The 19141-nt window shown below is 38.6% G+C and overlaps 1 protein-coding gene across 1 annotated transcript in view; it reads right to left on the bottom strand.

Annotated features, from left to right (window-relative positions):
- Positions 1-19141, bottom strand: part of RB1 (RB transcriptional corepressor 1) — a 198402-nt gene that overhangs the window by 26387 nt on the left and 152874 nt on the right. The window contains 1 exon segment of the mRNA XM_006109689.3: positions 2384-2502. Within this exon segment, the coding sequence (XP_006109751.2) occupies positions 2384-2502 (119 nt within the window).

Here is a 19141-nt window from a genome sequence, read left to right as displayed (position 1 = left end):
CCCAATCAGCCCTGCTCTGAGCTCGACCAGGGGCTGCACCTAGAGATTGGGCCTGCCCTCTGCCACCCAGGAGCAGGCCTAAGCCAGCAGGTCATTATCTCCCGAGGGGTCCCAGACTGCGAGAGGGCACAGGCCGGCCTGAGGAACCCCCCCTCCCCCCCCAAGTGCACAAGTTTTTGTGCACCGGGCCTCTAGTATATATATAAAAGCCTAAGCGACTGAATAACCGGTCGCTATGATGTGCACTGACCACCAGGGGGCAGACGCTCAATGCAGGAGCTGCCCCTGGTGGTCAGTGTGCTTCCACAGCCAACCTCTTATGGCCGGCCAACCTCCTGCAGTCCCTCCCTCCAGCCGGCTAACCTCCCTCGGCCCCTCCCCCGAGCTGGCCCGATTGCCCTGATCGCCAGCCAGGCTGAGGAACCTCACATGTGCACCAATATTGTAGAATGACTGAACTTGGCTAGAATTTAGTCTCCTTTGAGTTCTAGGTGCAAATATTCAATTACGTACTGGACTTCACTACTTGAATCTCAAAGTGGAGTTGTTGATTTCTTCCCCCTGTTTCTCCCATCTCAATAAATGGCTCTGCATTACATCCAGTTTCTTAAGTCAGAAACTAGGAGTTATTTCTAATTTATCTATTTTCTTAGTTCTTTAAAACCAATGAAACACCAAGTCCTATTAAATCTTCCTCTAAAATACATCCAAGATCTTTCCATTTCTTTCTCTCTACTGATTGACATACCTTAGACCATGTTACCTATATCTCTCACTTGGACTATTGAAATTATCTCCAAACTGGTCTTTCTACTTTCTCCCTTGCCCTGTTTCTTCCCCTCCTCTAACCCTACCAGTACTTTAAACAGCAGCCAGAAAGTGGCCCTGTGAAAAAAAAAGTATAGCAAGCTATAACCCTGCTTAAAACTTTAATGCTTTCCCATTGCCATTCAAAATCCAAACTCCTTCCTATGGGAACATAGCCCCAGTTTAGCACAACCTCGTCTTGAACTAGTCTCCTCTTGCTCACTTTACTCCAGCCACACTGAGATTTCTTTCTGTTCCTCAGACCAGCTAAGTTTGATCTGCTCTAGGGCCACTGCACTTGCTGTCTGCTCTGTCTGGAATGCACACCATGCAGATTTTTGCCTGGCCAGCATCCACTTGTCCTTGAGTCTCAGGTCAAACTTCATCAGAGAAAGCTTCCCTAAACATTCTATCCCTCTCTCATTTTTTTTTCTTTCACCATGCTCTTATTATTTTCATTACAGAGCTTATTGTACTCTAAAATCATCCCATGTATTAGTTGACATGTTCACTGTCTATTTCCTTCCTCCAGAATGTAAACTCTATGAGGGGAAGAACCTAGTCCACCTTATTCACCTCTGTATTCCTACTGCCTAGAACAATTCTTGACAACTGCTTTGTTATATGAAAGAAAAAGATAAGGCTTGACTTACTTATATTAATATATTACCTAGCAAACAAATTTATATGTGTAGGCGAGGCTCCATATGCTAGAAATAGAAACTAGCAGGGAAACGACATCTCTAGAAAACAGTGCCTGCGCTAATCGGGGAACACTGTAATATCGATGCCTACACAGAACTTAACAGAAACATAACATTAGGTACATTTCTATGAAAAGCAGTGCATCTAGAATGTTTAAGAACATGGGCTTTGGAGTCAGATTGCTTGGGTTTGATTTCTGTGGACGTTTGGCAAGTTACCTTATTGCTCTAATTCCTATTTTATAGGTAACTGAGGCTGATAGCAGTATCTGCTACCTTACAGGGCTGTTAGGAAGATTAAATGGGAAAAAAGAAAGAATCTGAAGTACTTAGGCAACTGTTCAGCACATAGTGAACCCTCAGTAAATGTTAGCTATTGCTTTCTTCTTCCATCATTATCATACACTAATCAACTGTTTTAATCTCATACACCACACTAGTCCCTGTGCCTATCTCATGCTTCATTCCAAATGCACTGATCTAAACTCCCTATAAAATGTTTCCTGCTTTCCTGGCTATTACGCTTTGGAATTCATACCATTTCTGACTCTTAGAACACTTTTCTGTCTCCTCCATCCTCTCCAGTTTACATGTTGAAATCGTATTCCATCTCTAAGGCCTATTAAATTGGTATCTCTGCCACGAAAACTGTCCTCATTACTCCAAACCTGAGTGATTTCAGTTGCATTTTGTACCACTTTAATTATATGACCTTTATTCGAGTCATGCATTCTATATTCCTTCTTCTTGAAAGCAACAACGTCTTATTCAAAATTCTATTCCCTACAGCTTTACTATATAGTATCTCACATTATACTATGCTCAAATCCATTTGTAGGTCGAATAGATAGCACAACATATATTCTACTTACATATCTGCTGCAGTGTGATTATTCTGGAGAGGAAGGTTGAGAGTACAAGCAGATTCAAGGTGGTCACCTGGTCCTTCTCGGTCCTTTGCTTGTTTAATAAGATCAAATAAAGGTGAATCCTATATGAAACAAGATGATATTAAAACAACACTGGTAAGTATGATTTTCCCAATTACACATCAAAATAATATTTTTGACATGGTGAGCACTAATTTAGAAGTCAGAATGAGATCTTCTTAAAAAAATATTTTTACCAATTTCAGAGAGGAAGAAAGAGGGAGAGAGAGATAGAAACATCAATGGTGAGAGAGAATCATTGATTGGCTGGGGAGTGAGCCAGCAACCTGGGCATGTGCCCTGACTGGGAATCAAATTGACTTCCTGGTGCACAGGTTGATGCTCAACCACTGAACCATGAATGAGAACTTGTTTTCCACTTTGAGAATACCAAGTGCCAATTTTAGTACTATATACACACACAAAAAAAGGACTAGGAAAATGTATATCTTTAAATGTTCATATTAATAAAAAATTTTTAAGTTAGAAAAAAAGAAAAAATCCTTAGAAGGCAAAAAGAAGGAAATAGTAAAGATATGAGAAGAATTTAATGAAACTGAAGAAAAAAATAAAATACAGTTTGATCAACATACCTAATAATCGGTTCTTTGAAATAATAAAATGAAATAAACTAGCTGTAAAACTGACTAAGAAAAAGAGACAGATAAAGAGTATTAACAACAAAAAGTGGGACCTTCATCAAAAAGATTAGAAAGATAGTAGGGAATCTGAATAATTTTATGTCAATATATTAGAAAACTTACATCAAGTGGAAAATTCCACAAAAATACAAATTAGCAAAACTCAATAAAAAAAGAAATAATATACCCTCAATAATCCTATAAACTATTAAATAATTGAATCAGTAATTTAAAATTCTGGCTTCTGAGAGTTTATCAATAACTCATTGACTACCAAGAATAGCATCAAGGAGAACCAAGATGGTGGTGTAAGGTACAGACCTGTGCGTGCTGCCTCCCACAACAACATTGAAAATACCAACTATAAGACAAAACAGCTATCATTCAGAACCATGGGAAAGCTGGCCCAGTGGAAGTTCTACAACTGGAAGGAAAGAAAGAGCATTGAGACTGAGTAGGATATGCAGAGGCACCAAGAGCAGAGGTACGGAGTCACGCACCAGGTGGGCTGCAACTGGATGCGCGTTTTTTTTTTCAATTGAAAGAGGTTACAAACTCTCTAATCCAATTAGCTTGTGGACGGCCTTGCAGTGGGTCGGGAAAGCAAGAGTGGCTTTCTCGCAGAGATGCTCGCTGGCACTCTGGGACGCGGAGACGCGGAGACGCAGAGAGGGAAGGAGTCACAGAGTCACCATTGCTGTTTGCTCCGCCCTGGTGACTCCCTGAGACCCTGCTCTACTCAATTTACATCCCCGCCCCAGCTGTGCCAGAGGCACAAAAGGAACCGCCAGCGCTTTTACAGCATAACCCAACAAACTGCAGATTTCAACTCCTCGCATCCATAAGGGACACACTCAAGAAGCGGGTTTTTTTTTTCAATCGAAAGGGGTTACAAACTCTTGAATCCACTGAGCCTGTTTGGGGCACGATTCTGAGGTCCCAGACCCCTACGGGGAGAGGCGGGATGGCCCTGCAGCAGGTCAGAAAGCGAGGGCAGCTTTCTCACGGAGCTGCTGACGGGCATTCGGAGTCGCGGAGAGGTGAGGAGTCGAGGAGATGCCATTGCTGTTTGCTTCGCCCTGGTGATTCCCTGAGACGCCGCCCTACTCAATTTACATCACCGCCCAAGCTGTGCCAGTGGCACAAAAGGAACCACATGCGCTTTTGCAGCCTAACCCAACAAACTGCAGATTTAAACTCCTCGCACCCATAAGGGACACACTCAAGAAGCAGAATCAGAAACTAGGGTTAAGGTTAGGGTTAGGGCTAGGGCAAGGGTTAGGGTTAAAAAAAAAAAAAAGAAGCAGAATCAGGTTTGGAGGAAGCCGGAACTGGACCCGGCTGGGCCAGCAACATGGAACCGCTGTACCAGCAAACGCACAAACAGGTCCACCAGATCCAGTCTCACATGGGACGCCGGGAGAGGGCAGACAAGCAGTCTGTGCACTTAGTAGAAAACAAAATCCAAGCAAGCATACCAGAAATTCAGCCAGCAAGAATGCCTAGAGATTTTGTCCAGCAAGGAGCTTCCCAACAAAAGACAGAATGCCAAACTTGGTGTTGCTGAGACGATCCCCGTGAGGCTGAGCGGGCCCCGGTGAGGTTGAAATGGCCCCAGTGAGGCTGGGACGGCCTCTGTGAGGCTGGGATGGCCCCTGTGAGGTTGAAATGGCCCCTGTGAGGCTGAGACGGCCCCTGTGAGGCTGAGACGGCCCCTGCGAGGCTGAGACGGCCCCTGCGAGGCTGCGATGGCCCCTGGGAAGCCGAGAAAAATACCACATGATCTCACTCATTTATGGATAATAAAGACCATTATAAACTGATGAACAAAAATAGATACAAAGGCAGAGCAGCATTGAACAGACTGTCAAACTACAGTGGGAAGCCTGGGGAGGGTTGAGGGGGTAAGAGATCAACCGAAGGACTTGTATGCATGCATATAAGAATAACCAATGGATACAAGACACTGGGGGGTAGGGGAGGCCAGGGGAATCAAGGGGGGGGGGGAAAGGAGACATGTGTAATACTCTTTGTAATACTTTAAGAAATAAAACAAAATTAAATTTAAAAAAAAAGAATAGCATCAAGTACTTTGTATTTCATTCTCACAACAAACTCTAGGAGAAAAGTATTATTTTTTTCCACGTAATTTTGCAAGTGAAGAAAGGTGGGCTAAGAGTACATTGCCCAAACTCACAGTTAGTAAGAGGTGGATCCAGCATTTGGCACCAAGTTTTTTGACGCCAGAGCCTTTGTTTTTACTATAGTTTCTAATCTAATGAAGGAAATAAATGGTTTAAAAATCTCAGTACAGAGTAATACATTGCACAGGGTGCCATACAAATCAAGAGAGCGACAACTAATCCAAATGAAGACTTCTTGGAAGAGGTTATATTTAATTTGAGTCCTAAAGAAAAAAGTTATTTTAAGTAAAACGAGCCAGAAAAATTTCACATAGCTCACTTATAACCCTCATAGGATTGTTTTGACAAGTAAATAAGATAATAAGTACAAAGTACTCAGAACCACCCCTGGGGCATAAACTCTTAAGACTAAAATAATTTGTACCATAAAGTAAAACAGAATGCATAGCAAAGAAAGAGTGAGAGATAAACTCAATGAAGGATTTTAAGCAGGTGACTAACGGGAACCAGGAAGGACTTTCGAGAGTTCTTAAAATCTCAGTGCCTCCTATACAATGAACACTCAATAAATGTTTCCAGAATGTTATATAACACAGTCATATCATGGGTTAAATTAAATACAGCAAAGCAAAAGAAGAAAACTGATCATATAATTTGCTTTCTAACTGATACTAAATATCAACTGTGGCAGCTGGCCTCCAAGATAACCCCAATAATTCCTGTCACTAGGTATTTATCATCCTTTTATAGGCCCCTCCTACACTGTACCAAAGTTAGTCTGTGTGGTCAATGGCATACAGCAGAAGTGATGGTATGTCATTTCTGAGATCAGCTTATAAAAACCTGCAGTTTCCATCTTAGGCACTTTCTCTCTCTAGGATCTCTTGCTTTGTGGAAAAACAGCTGCCATGTGCTGAGCACTCATGAGAAGTTCACATGGCAAACAAATGAAGTCTCTGGCCAACAGCCAGTTGAAGGAATGAGGGCTACCAACATTCATCTGACTGAACCTGAAAGCAGATTCTCCGATTCCAATAAGGCCTTAAACTGACTAGAGCTTGGTTGCAAACTCGAGGATCTCTTCTGGGAGAACCAGAGCCAAAACCATAGAGCGAAGCCACCCCCAGATTCCTGATCTTAAGAAATTGTGGGAGATAATAAATGTTAGTTGTTTTAAGTTGCTAAGTTTTAGGAAAATTTCTTACATAGAATAGATAACTAATAGAGCAACTGATTTTTTTTTAACTGTAAAGAAAAGATTTAATGCTATGTTTAATTTTTGAAAATTTATGTATTCATATCTGTAGCATTGTTTCCACCCAGACTCAGACAGCAGTTTTCTCTTGGACTCAGCCAAGCTGTCTCATGTGATTTTGTATCTACTTAAATTAACTGTCAGTATAATCACTCTTTGGACAATACTTCACTCTATTTTGCCACTTAAACTTGTGAAGGAAACCAGACTCTGTCATCAAGATTAGCATAAGTCACACTGAATAAGTAATATGGATAGAAAAAGTAGAAGCCTATCTAATTTAATCATAATTAAATACATTTCTAAAGCAAGCATGAACTTCTCCAGAGAGTAAAAGACTTAAAAGGCTATTTAGGCCAAGGTGATCTTAAAAAAGAATTTGATCATCCAACTAAGTACAACGTGTCCAGTGCTAGTAGAAAAATTAACAATAGGGGAAGTGGAAGACAGGAATTGCTATTGTTTTCTGGGTATTTTAAGAATTATTAATGGACTTACATTACAGGATATGTTTTTGTACTATCCTAAGCCAAATCACTATGAGACCATTTTGCCTTGCAAATGGAAATTAGAATAAAAATCTGGGGCAGGCCTTGACCTTTCTGACAGTTCTTCCTATTAACTTCACTACTTCTTTAATATTGATATTCCTCAGGATCCTCTTGCCAATATGTATGGTTGAGCCACTATCATGGCTTTAATTATATCTATATTACTCCTAAGTCTACATTTATGACTACAACTACTCTTTTAAGTTTCAGATCCATTATGTCCAACTAGGTCTGCATGTATGTACATATGGCAAACATTTCAAATGTTAATATGATCAAACATTAACATGAATTCATTACCTTCATCACCAATCAGCTATGACCCTTTCAATATCCTCTTTGGTTAACTGTGTTATCAACTACCTAATCACTCACAGTACAAATCTTAGAATTATTCTCACTTCAGTCTAGGCACCTAATCTTTTGATTCATGCTCTTATTTGAACCTATTTATGTCTTTATGTTTAAAATTGGTTTCTTGTAGATAGCATAGAGTTAGACCTTAATTTTTCCTGAGTTTAATTTAATCTCTGCCTTTTAATTGGGGTGTTCAGACCATTTACATTTAACATATTAATATGGTTAGTTTAAATCCCACATCTATTTGTCCCACCTATCTCTGTTCCCTTTTTTAAAAAGTACAAAAACAAATTAATAGAAAAGGAATAGGCTTTACAAAAAATGGTGCTGAGACAACTGAATATCTATAGTCAATAAAGGAAGCAAGGAAGAAAGAAAAAGAAAGAAAGAGAGAGGGAGAGAGAGAGAGGAAGGAAAAAAGAAAAAGAAAGAAAATGAACAAACCTTGTACAAAAATAAACTGAAATAGATCATAGACTTAAATATAAATAAAGCGATAAAACGTGTGTTTTTTTTAAGCACAGGGGAGAAGCTTCAGGACCTAGAGTTCTTAGAGATGACATTAAAACATGATCCATAAAAGGAAAAACTGATAAACTAGACTTTGTCAAAATTAAAAACTTTTCCTATGAGAAAGACAATGTGGAGAGGACAAAAAAAGAATCTACTAAAAAAAAAATCATTTGTAAACTATATACTAAACAAAAGGCCAGTATCTAGAAGATATAAAGAACTCTCAAAACTCAATGATTAAAAAAACAAACAAGCCAGACTGACTTCCAGTCAAGATAGCAGAATAGTTAAACGATATGCTCACCTCCTCCCATGACCACACACAACAATTATAGCTAAACTAGAGGGCCGATGCACAAAATTCGTGCACTCGGGGGTTTGGGGTCCCTCAGCTCGGCCTGCACCTTCTCGCAGGCTGGGAGCCCACGAGGAGTGGACCTAAGCTGTCAGTCGGACAACCTTAGCGCTGCCGCAGAGGCGGGAGAGGCTCCCAGCACCACCGATGCACTTGCCAGCCATGAGCCCGGCTTCTGGCTGAGCGGTGTTCCCCTGTGGGAGTGCACTGACCACCAGGGAGCAGCTCCTGCGCTGAGCGTCTTCCCTCTGGTGGTCAGTGCATGTCATAGCGACCGGTAGTTCTGCCATTTAGTTGATTTGCATATTAGCCTTTTATTATATAGGATTACAGAACAGTCACCCTGGAGAACCATCTAAAGACCAGATGAACCAAATTCCTATAACTAAAAATATAAAGAAGAAACCACGTAGAGACTGATAAGAGGAGCAGAGATGAAAAATGGGCTGGTACCACACTCACGTTGGCAGTTGAGAATCAGGAGGGATATCTTGGCGGCAGAGGTCCGCCTGAGAAGTTAGGGGTCCCAGTCTCATACAGGGATCCTCAGCCCAGAGTACCAGTGCCAAGAAGAGGAGTTCACACAACATCTGGCTGTGAAAATCAGGAGGGACTCTGTTTGGGAGAGATGGAGGGCTGCTGGAAACCCAGGCATCCATTTACTGGGCCTGCACACAGACTCACTCGCCCAAAGCTCCAAAGATGGAAACGTACCAGGCACATATGAGGAGAAACCAAGTTGTATGGCTTCAGGGTGCATGTTGGAGGGGCAGCTGCCATTGTTCCTCTGTGGAGCCCTATTGTCACACAGACTGTAGGTGTAGATAGGGGCCAAATCTGAATCTACATTAACCTAGCCACAGAGACCTGCCACAGAGACTCTACCCCACCCAAATGATGAACTGCCCAAGCCTCTTACAGCAGCTCTTCTTCACAGGCAGACGGCCTCAGATTGCTGTCTGTAGATTTTCCTAAAAACTCTTAGAGGGTACTCAGACTCCAGGCCGGTGGTGGCTGGCCTCCGCGCATCCCGTGCCTCTTGCTGAGCAGACCCAGACCTGGCACTGGTGGCAGCCAGCCTTGCTTTGCAGCATGGCCTCCCCTACCTGTCTCTATGTCCAGCATAGGCAGCTACCAATTGTCAATCACTTTGTAGCTCATACCAGTTGGCTTTGGGCAAGGTATAGGCTGTGGCTGATCTTGGCCTGGATCTGAGAGACCCTCCCAAGAGGCCCGAGAACCAATACACTTGGTGGCTGGCTTCAGACTGCGATAGGACTATCACCCGATTAGCTTCACAAGTGGCACATCCAAAGATGGTATCAGTAGGCACCAGACTTTAGTGAAGCAAATACTGCGTTCAGTGGGGTCAGCCCCCACATGCACCTTGTACACTGTGGTTGTAGCTGATCCTCATAGCCAGTCAGCCTAAGGGTCAACCCCACCACTGATGAGCCAACAGCAATCAAGGCCCACTTACAAGAGGAAGGCATACACAACCGACACAAGGGACACTCCTGGAGCACCTAGCTCAGGTGTCCAGGGAGACTGCCACTGGGTCTCACAGGATATCAACTAAATAAGGCCACCACCATGCTAAGTGAAATAAGTGAGTCAGAGAAAGACAAGTATCACATGATCTCACTCATATGTGGAATCTAATTAACAAAATAAACTGATGCACAGAGTGGATCCAAAGACATGGAAGCATGGAACAGAGTGTGGAATCTCAGAGGTAAGGTGGGGGAGGGTGAGTGGGTGGGAGCTAATCAACCAAAGACCTTGTATGCATATATGCATAACCCATAGACACAGACAATAGGTGGTGAAGGCCTGGAGTGAGGGTTAGGGGTGGGCCAGAGGGGGTCAATAAGGGTGGGGTGGGGCTGGGGGAGGGGACAAATGTAATACTTTCAACAATAAAGATTTATTTAAAAAATAATAAAAATGAAAAGTAAATAAATAAGGCCACCCTTCCATGACTGAGAAAAGTAGCAGATCTCCCTAATACACAGAAACAAACATAGAGAAGCAAACAAAATGAGGTGACAAAAATCATGTCCCAAATGAAAGAACAGGCAAAAACTCCAAAAAAAGAACTAAACAAATAGTGACAAGCAATGTACCAGATACAGAGTTCAAAACACTGGTTATAAAGATGCTCAATGAACTTAGGAGAAGAATAGAAGAACTCAGTAAGGATTTTGACAAAAGGCAATAAACATAAAAATAATAATGAGAAACCTTAGAAAAGAACTAGTCAGAAATAAAGAATACAATAACTAAAATAAAGAATATATTAGAAAAAATAACAGTAGATCAAATAAAGCAGAAGACTGAATCAATGATTTGGATGAAAAACACCCAATGGGTACAAGAAAAAAGGATTTTAAAAAATGATTATAGTTGAAGGGACTTCTGGGACAACATCCAGCATGATAACAGTCGCATCATAGGGATACCAGAAGGAAAAGAGAGAGAGCCAGAAATTGAAAACCTATTTGAAAAAATAATGATGGAAAACTTCCATATCTTGAAGAAGGAAGTAGACATACAAGTCCAGGAACCTCAGAGACCCAAACAAGATGGACCCATAGAGACCCACACCAAGACAAATCATAATTAAAATGCCAAAGGTTAAAGAAAAAGAGAGAATCATAAAAGCAGCAAGAAAAAAGTAGCTGCCTAAAAGAGAGCTGCCATCAAACTTTCAAGCGATTTCTCATGAAAACTTAGAAGGCCAGCAAGACTGGCACAAAATATTCAAAGAGATGAAAGCAAGGACCTACAACTAAGATTATTCAAATACGCAATACTATCATTTAGAATCAAAGGACAAATAAAGATTGATGTAGTTCCATTTGTTTATTTTTTCCTTTGTTTCCCTTGCCTGAGAGATATGTCAGGAAAAATATTGCTATGAGAAATGTCTGAAATTTTACTGCCTTTGTTGTCTTAGGATTTTTTATGGTTTCATGACTTACATTTAAGTCTAATCCACTTTGTATTTATTCTTGTGTATGGTATAAGTTGGAGGTCTAGTTTCATTTTTTTACATGCATCTGTCCAATTTTCCAACACCATTTATTGAGAGATTGTCTTTACCCCATTTTATGTTCTTGCCTCCTTTGTCAAATATTAACTGACCCAAATGGTGTGGTTTTATTTCTGTGGTCTCTATTCTGTTCCATTGATCTGATCTACGTGCCTATTCTTGTGCTAATACCATGCTGTTTCGATAACTATGGCCTTGTAGTATAGTTTGATATTAGGTAGTGTGATACCTCCAATTTTGTTATTGTTTCTCAAGATTACTGAGGCAATTCAGGGTCATTTGTGGTTCCATATTAATTTTTGGAATATTTGTTCTATCTAGATCTGTGAGATATGCCATTGGTATTTTAATAGGAACTGTGTTGAATCTGTAGATTGCTTTGGATAGTATGAACATTTTAATGATGTTAAGTTTTCCTATCCCATGAACATATAAATGTTTCCATTTATTTGTATCTTCCTCAATTTCTTTCTTCAAAACCTTATAATTTTGAAAGTACAGGTCTTTTACCTCCTTGGTTAAATTTACTAAAAAGTTTTTTCATAGAAAATAAACCATCAGCAAAATGAAAAGGGAAACCACTGAAGGAGAGAACGTATTTACCAATGATACATCTGACAAGGGGTTAATTTCCAAAATATATAAAGACTTACACAATTCAACACCAAAAAATTAAAAAATAAGCAAAGGACCTGAATAGACACTTCTCCAAAGAGGACATACATATGGTCAATAGACATCTGAATCATCAGAGAAATGCAAAGTAAAACCACAATGAGATATCACCCTACTCCTGTCAGAATGGCTATCAGCAATAAATCAACAAACAACAAGTGCTGGTAAGAATGTGGAGAAAAAGGAAGCCTTGTGCACTGTTGGCGAAAATACAGACTTGATGCAGCCACTGTAGAAAACAGTATGGAGTTTCCTCAAAAAATTAAAAATGGAGCCACCTTTTGACCCAGCAATCCCACTTTTAGGACTATATTTGAAGAAACCCAAAACATTGATTTGAAATAATATATGCACCCTATGTTCATTACAGTTATTATTTACAATAGCCAAGATCTGGATACAGCCCAAGTGCCCATCAGTAGATGAGTAGATAAAAAAGCTGCGGTCCATATATACAATGGAACAATACTCAGCCATAAAAAGTAGCATGGATGGGCCTGGAGATTATTATGTTACATGAAATAAGCCAGTCAAAGAAAGACAAATACCACATGTTCTCACTTATATGTGAAATCTAATGAACAAAATAAACTGATGAACTAAATAGAAACAGAGGCACAGATACATGGAACAGACTGATAGCTATCAGAGGGGGGGGGGGCTAGGAGCTGGCTGAAAGAAAGTGAGGAAATTAAGCAAAAATAATCCACATATCTATGTATAACACATAGACACAGACAATAGTGTGGTGATAACCCGAGGAAAAGGGAGGTGGGGTAGGTGGAGGTGGGCAAAGGGACGTAAAATGGAGATGGAAAGAGACTTTGTGTGGGGTGATGGGCACATGATACAGTGTGCAGTTGATAGTTTATTGAGTTGTACACTTGAAACCTGTATGGTTTTATAAACCAATGTCACCCCCATAAATTCAATTTACAAAATATGAAGGAAATAATGAAAGATCATGTTTCAATGGTCTACAAGGTATACCAGTTAATAATGCATATTTTTTCAATAGCTGGAGTTACACATATGTTGATATATATGCGATTTGATATATATGCTATTTTGTCGTATTGACAGCAAGCTTCAAAACTTCATATGTCAAATTTGCTGAAGGTATTAACATCATAGATATTTTTACACTTAAAAAATATCAAATTTTGTGCCAAAAAAAGAGCATTTGTGGGAAGTTTTAATTCATTATTTTGAAGAAAAAGTTATCATATACTTCGGGAAGCTTATGGTGAACATGCTCCATCTCAAGATACTTGTGAATGCTGGTTTAAACGCTTTAAAAGTGATGATTTCGATGTGAAAGACAAATAACATCCAGGTCAACCAAAAAAGTTTGAAGACCAACAATTACAAGCATTATTGTATGAAGATGGATGTCAAACTCAAAAACAACTTGCAGAAAGATTAAAAGTTGCTCAGCAAACAATTTACGATCATTTACAAGCAATGGGAAAGACTTTAAAGGAAGGAAAATGGGTGCCACATCAACTGAACAAAAGACCAATGGAAAACCAGAACGTCATCAGTAAAATGTTGCTTCAATGGCACGAAAGAGTCTGTTTTGCATCGAATTGTGACTGGCAATGAAAAGTGGGTTTATTCCGAGAATCCCAAATGCACAAAATCATGGGCTGATCCAGGTCAACCATCAACATCGACTGCAAGGCCAAATCGCTTGGGAAAGAAGACAATGCTCTGCGTTTGGTGGGATCAGGAAGGTGTGGTGTATTATGAGCTTCTAAAACCAGGTGTGAAACCGTTAATACTGAGCACTACTGACAACAAATAATTTGAACCACCCTTTGATTGTGAAATGACCAGAATGTGCCAGAAGACACAGCAAAATAATTTTGCTTCATGATGACGCACATTACACACTTCATAACCAGTTAAAGACACGTTAAAAGATCTTGCCTGGGAAGTATTAACCCACCCATTGTATTCACCAGACCTTGCTCCTTCAGATTACCACTTGTTCTGATCGATGGCACACAAACTTTCTAAGCAGCACTTCAAAACATACGAAGAAGTGGAAAACTGGGTCTCTGAATGGTTTGCCTCAAAACAAGAAAAGTTCTATTGGGATGCTATCCACAAATTACCTAAAAGATGAGGGAAATGTGTAGCTTGTGATGGACACTACTTTGAATAAAGCACTTTTGCTGTTTCTCTTGAAATTATCGTGTTTTCTTTGATTACAAAATCCACCATTATTAACTGGTACACTTAGTATTAGAAAGAGCTGGAATGAAGAGCAGCATGTCCTGTTTGATCTCCAGCACATCAGAGGTGGAGAAAATTTTTGAGCTGCTTAGTTCTTCACGTGATATTCTAAATGTATGGTTCTCCTAGTATCATTTTAAACAATAAGTAAATGTATAAACAAGACCAATAAAGATGCTCCCAGACAAGAATAAGCTAAAAGAGTTCCTCACCAACAAAACAGTATTATAAGAAATGTTAAAGAAAACTTCCTTTAAAAAAAAAGATTAAAAAAATATAGAATAACAAAATGGCAATAACTACATACCTATCAATACTTATTTTAAATATAAGTGGATTAAATGCTCCAATCAAAAGACAGGGTGGCTGAGCAGATAAGAAAAAAAAGACCCATACATATGCTGTCTACAAGAGACCCACATCAGATTGAAAGGCACACAGAACGAAAGTAAAGAGATGGAAAAAGATATTTCATACGAATGACAACAACAAAACTGGAATAGTAAAACTTATATCAGCCAAAATAGACTTTAAATAAAGGCTATAATAAGAGACAATTAGAATATTTCATTATGATAAAGGTATCAATCCTACAAGAAGATACAACCTTATAAGCATTTATGCATACAATTTGGAAGCACCTAAATACAGAAAGGAAATATTGATGGACATAAAGGGAGAGATTAACAGTAATTGTAGCAGACTTTAACAAACATTAACATCAATGGATAGATCATACAGATGAAAAATCAACAAGGAAACAATGGCCTTAAATGACACATTAGACCAAAAAGATTTAATTGTTATTTTTAGAGAATTATACCCCAAACAAGCAGAATATACATTCTTTTCAAGCACACATGGAACATTTTCCAGGATAGACCAAATGTTAGAACACAAAATAAGCCTCAATAACTAAGAAATCATATCAAGCATCTTCTCCAATCACAATCAATTACAAGGGAAAAAAATGAAAAACATACAAACACATAGAAGCTAAATAAAATGCCACTAAACAATGAATGGATTAAAAATGAGATAAGGGCCCTAACCGGTTTGGCTCAGTGGATAGAGCGTCGGCCTTGCGGACTGAAGGGTCCCAGGTTCGATTCCGGTCAAGAGCATATACCTTGGTTGCAGGCACATCCCCAGTAGGGGGTATGCAGGAGGCAGTTGATCGATGTTTCTCCCTCATCAATGTTTCTAACTCTCTATCCCTCTCCCTTCCTCTCTGTAAAAAAATCAGTAAAATAAAAAAACTTTAAAAAATGAGATAAGGGAAGAAATTAAAAGATATTGTGAGACAAATAAAACACACACACAAAACCCCACACACAACAGTCCCAAAAAGTTCCAAAACCTATGAGACACAGCCAAAGCAGTTCTAAAAGGAAAATTCATAGCAATACAGGCTTGTTGCAAGAAACAAGAATAATCTCAAATAAACAATCTAACATTACAACGAAAAGAACTAAAATTTAAAAAAACAAAAAACAAAGTAAGCCCCAAGTTAGAAGGAAAAACTAAAGATCACAGTGGAAATAGATAAAATAGAGTATAAAAAAAATACAAAAGATCAATGTAACCAAGGGCTGATTCTTTGAAAAGATAGTAAATAAAATGGATAAACCTTTAAACAGCTCATCAAGGAAAAAAAAAGACCCAAATAAAAAAATCAGAAATAAAAGTGACAACTGACACCACAGAAATACATAAGATTATCCATTATCATCAGAGTACATATTATGGAGACAGCAGTTATCAATGGAATGAACATTTGAAAAACTTTAAGCAAGAGTCATATCTTAATCATCAGAGAAGTGAGCTTGCAGAGAACCATTACAAAAGTGGAAGAGACTTTGACCAAATGAACAATTCTATGTCAACAAACTAGACAACAGAGAAGAAATGGATAAGTTCCTTAAAACATACAATCTTCCATAACTGAGTAAATAAGAAACAAAGTCTGAACCAACTGATAACTACTAATAAAATCAAAACAATAATCAAAAATCTCCCAACAATTAAAAGTTCTGGACAAGAGAGCTTCACAGGTGAACTTTATTAAACATGCAAGAATTAACAACTTTCCTTCTAAAATACTGAAGAGAAAGGAAGGCTCCCAAATTCATTTTACAAGGCCAGCATTACCCTAATTCCAAAATCAGATAAAGAGGTTACAAAAAAAAAAAAAGAAAGAAAGAAAGAAAGGAAAATTATAGGCCAATATCCCTGATGAACATAGATGCAGTAAGACTATCATTCAAAATATATGGTGAAATAAAAAATACATCACAAAGACAATAAACTGTGATCAATAGCATGAGGTACTCAAGGTAATCTGAAACCAAGATTACCATATCCAGTAAGACTATCATTCAAAATATATGGTGAAATAAAGAGCTTCCCAGATAAATAAAGGCTAAAGAAGTTTATCACCACCATGCCAGCATTGCAAGAAATGCTAAAGGGACTGCTGTAATGAGAAAAAGAAATAGAGAGAGAAACCTAGGCATATGGAATTAAAATGGCAATAAATAAGTACCTATCACTAATAACATTAAATGTAAATGGATGTAATGCTCCACTCAAAAGACATAGGGTAGCTGAATGGATATAACTATACAACCCAACTATATGCTATCTACAAGACTATCACCTCAGAACAAAAAACGAACACAGGATGAGAGTGAAGGGATGGAAAAAATTTTCCATGAAAATGGAAATGAAAAAACAACAACAAAAAAACCTGGGGTAGCAATACTCATATCTAACAAAATAAACTTCAAAATGAAGGCCATCACAAGAGATAACAAAGGTCAGTACATAATACTAAAGGGAAAGATCCAACAAGAGGATATAACCCTGGTAAACATATATGCACCCAATATAGGAGCACCTAAGTTTATAAAAAAAACTTCTGGAGAATGTTAAGGGAGAGATTGATAGTAATACAGTCATAGTAGGGAACTTTAACACCCCACTGACTTCACTGGATAGATCTTCCAGACAAAAAATTAACAAGGAAACAGTGACTCTAAATGATACACTGGATCAGATGGCTTTGACATTTATAGAACATTTTACCCCAAAAGTGCAGAATATACATTCTTTTCAAATGCACATGGGTTATTCTCAAAGACAGACCACATGTTAGGACACAGAACAAGTCTCTATAAGTTCAAGAAGATTGAAATCATATCAAGCATCTTCTCAGATCACAGTGGAATGAAATTAGAAATAAACTACAGTAGAAACACTCAAAAACATTTAAACACATGGAGGCTAAATAGTATGGTATTAAACAACGAATGGGTTACTAATGAGATCAACAAACAAATAAAAAAGTTCCTGGAAACAAATGAAAATGAACATACAACAACCTAAAATCTCTGGGACACAGCAAAAGCAGTCCTAAGAGAGAGGTTCATAGCCCTACAGGCCTACCTCAAAAAAACAAGAAAAATTAACAATAAACTAACCCTAAAACCTAAAGAATTAGAAAGAGAACAAGAAAAAAATCCCAGAGTAAGTAGAAGGAATGAAATAATAAAAGATTAGAGCACAAATAAATGACATAGAGCAAACAACAACAACAATACAAAAGATCAATGAAACCAAGAGCTGATTCTTTGAAAAGATAAACAAGATTGATAAACCATTAGCCAGACTCATCAAGAAACAAAGAGAGAGGACCCAAATAAATAAAATTAGATCTCAAACAGATACTCCAAAAATTTGTATGGAACCAAAAAAGACCCTGAATAGCTACAGCAATCTTGAGAAAGGAGAACAAAGTTAGAGGAATCAAAATACAAGAAACACAATTATACTACAAAGCCACCATAATCAAAACAGCCTGGTACTGGCACAAGAACAGCTAATAGATCAATGCAACAGAACAGAAACCCCAGAAATCAACCCATTATGCTCAATTAATAATTGATAAAGGAGGCAAGAACGTACAATGGATTCAAGACAGTCTCTTAAATAAATGGTGTTGGGAAAATTGGACAGATACATAACCAAAAAAAAGAAAGTAGACCACCAACTTACACCATATAAGAATAAACTCAAAATGGATAAAAGACTTAAATATAAGTCATGAAAACATAAAAATCCTAGAAGAAACCATAGGTAGCAAAATCTCAGACATCTCTCACAGCAATATATTTACAGATACATCTCGTAGGGCAAAGGAAACTAAACAGAAAATAAACACAACCCGGGCATGTACCATAACCTGGAATTGAACCATGACCTGGTTTATAAGTTGCTGTGCAACTACTGAGTCATGCCGACCAGGCTGTACCACAGCTTTTTTATTCACTCATCTACTGAAATGCACTTGGGCTGTTTCTAGGTCTTAGCGAATGTAAATTCTGCTTTTATGAACATAGGGGTGCATACATTCTTTCTGATTAGTGTTTTGGGTTTCTTAGGATATATTCCTAGAAGTGGGATCACTGGGTCAAATGGCAGTTCTATATTTAATTTTTTGTGGAAACTCCATATTGTTTTCCGTAATGGCTGCAGGAGTCTGCATTCTCACCAGCAGTGTGTTAGGGTTCCCTTTTCTCCACATCCTCGCCTGCACTTGCCTTTTTTGATTTGTTGATGGTAGCCATTCTGACAGGTGTGAGGTGATACTTCATTGTCATTTTAATTTGCAGCTCTCTGATGATCAGTGACTTTGGGGATGTTCTCATATGTCTCTTGGCCATCTGTATGTGCACTTTTGAGAAGTATCTATCTAGCTCCTTTGTCCATTTTTTAATTGGATTGTCTTCCTTTTGTTAAGTTGTGTGAATTCCTTATATATTTTGGATATTAATCCCTTATCAGATATATTATTGCCAAATATGTTCTTCCATACAGTGGGCTACCTTTTCATTTTGTTGATGGTTTCTT

Source organism: Myotis lucifugus, unplaced genomic scaffold, assembly GCF_000147115.1.
Source record: "Myotis lucifugus unplaced genomic scaffold, Myoluc2.0 scaffold_7, whole genome shotgun sequence".
Classification (NCBI taxonomy): domain Eukaryota; kingdom Metazoa; phylum Chordata; class Mammalia; order Chiroptera; family Vespertilionidae; genus Myotis; species Myotis lucifugus.
Note: the sequence above shows the minus strand (reverse complement) of the source record. Positions and strands in the feature narration are given on the sequence as shown.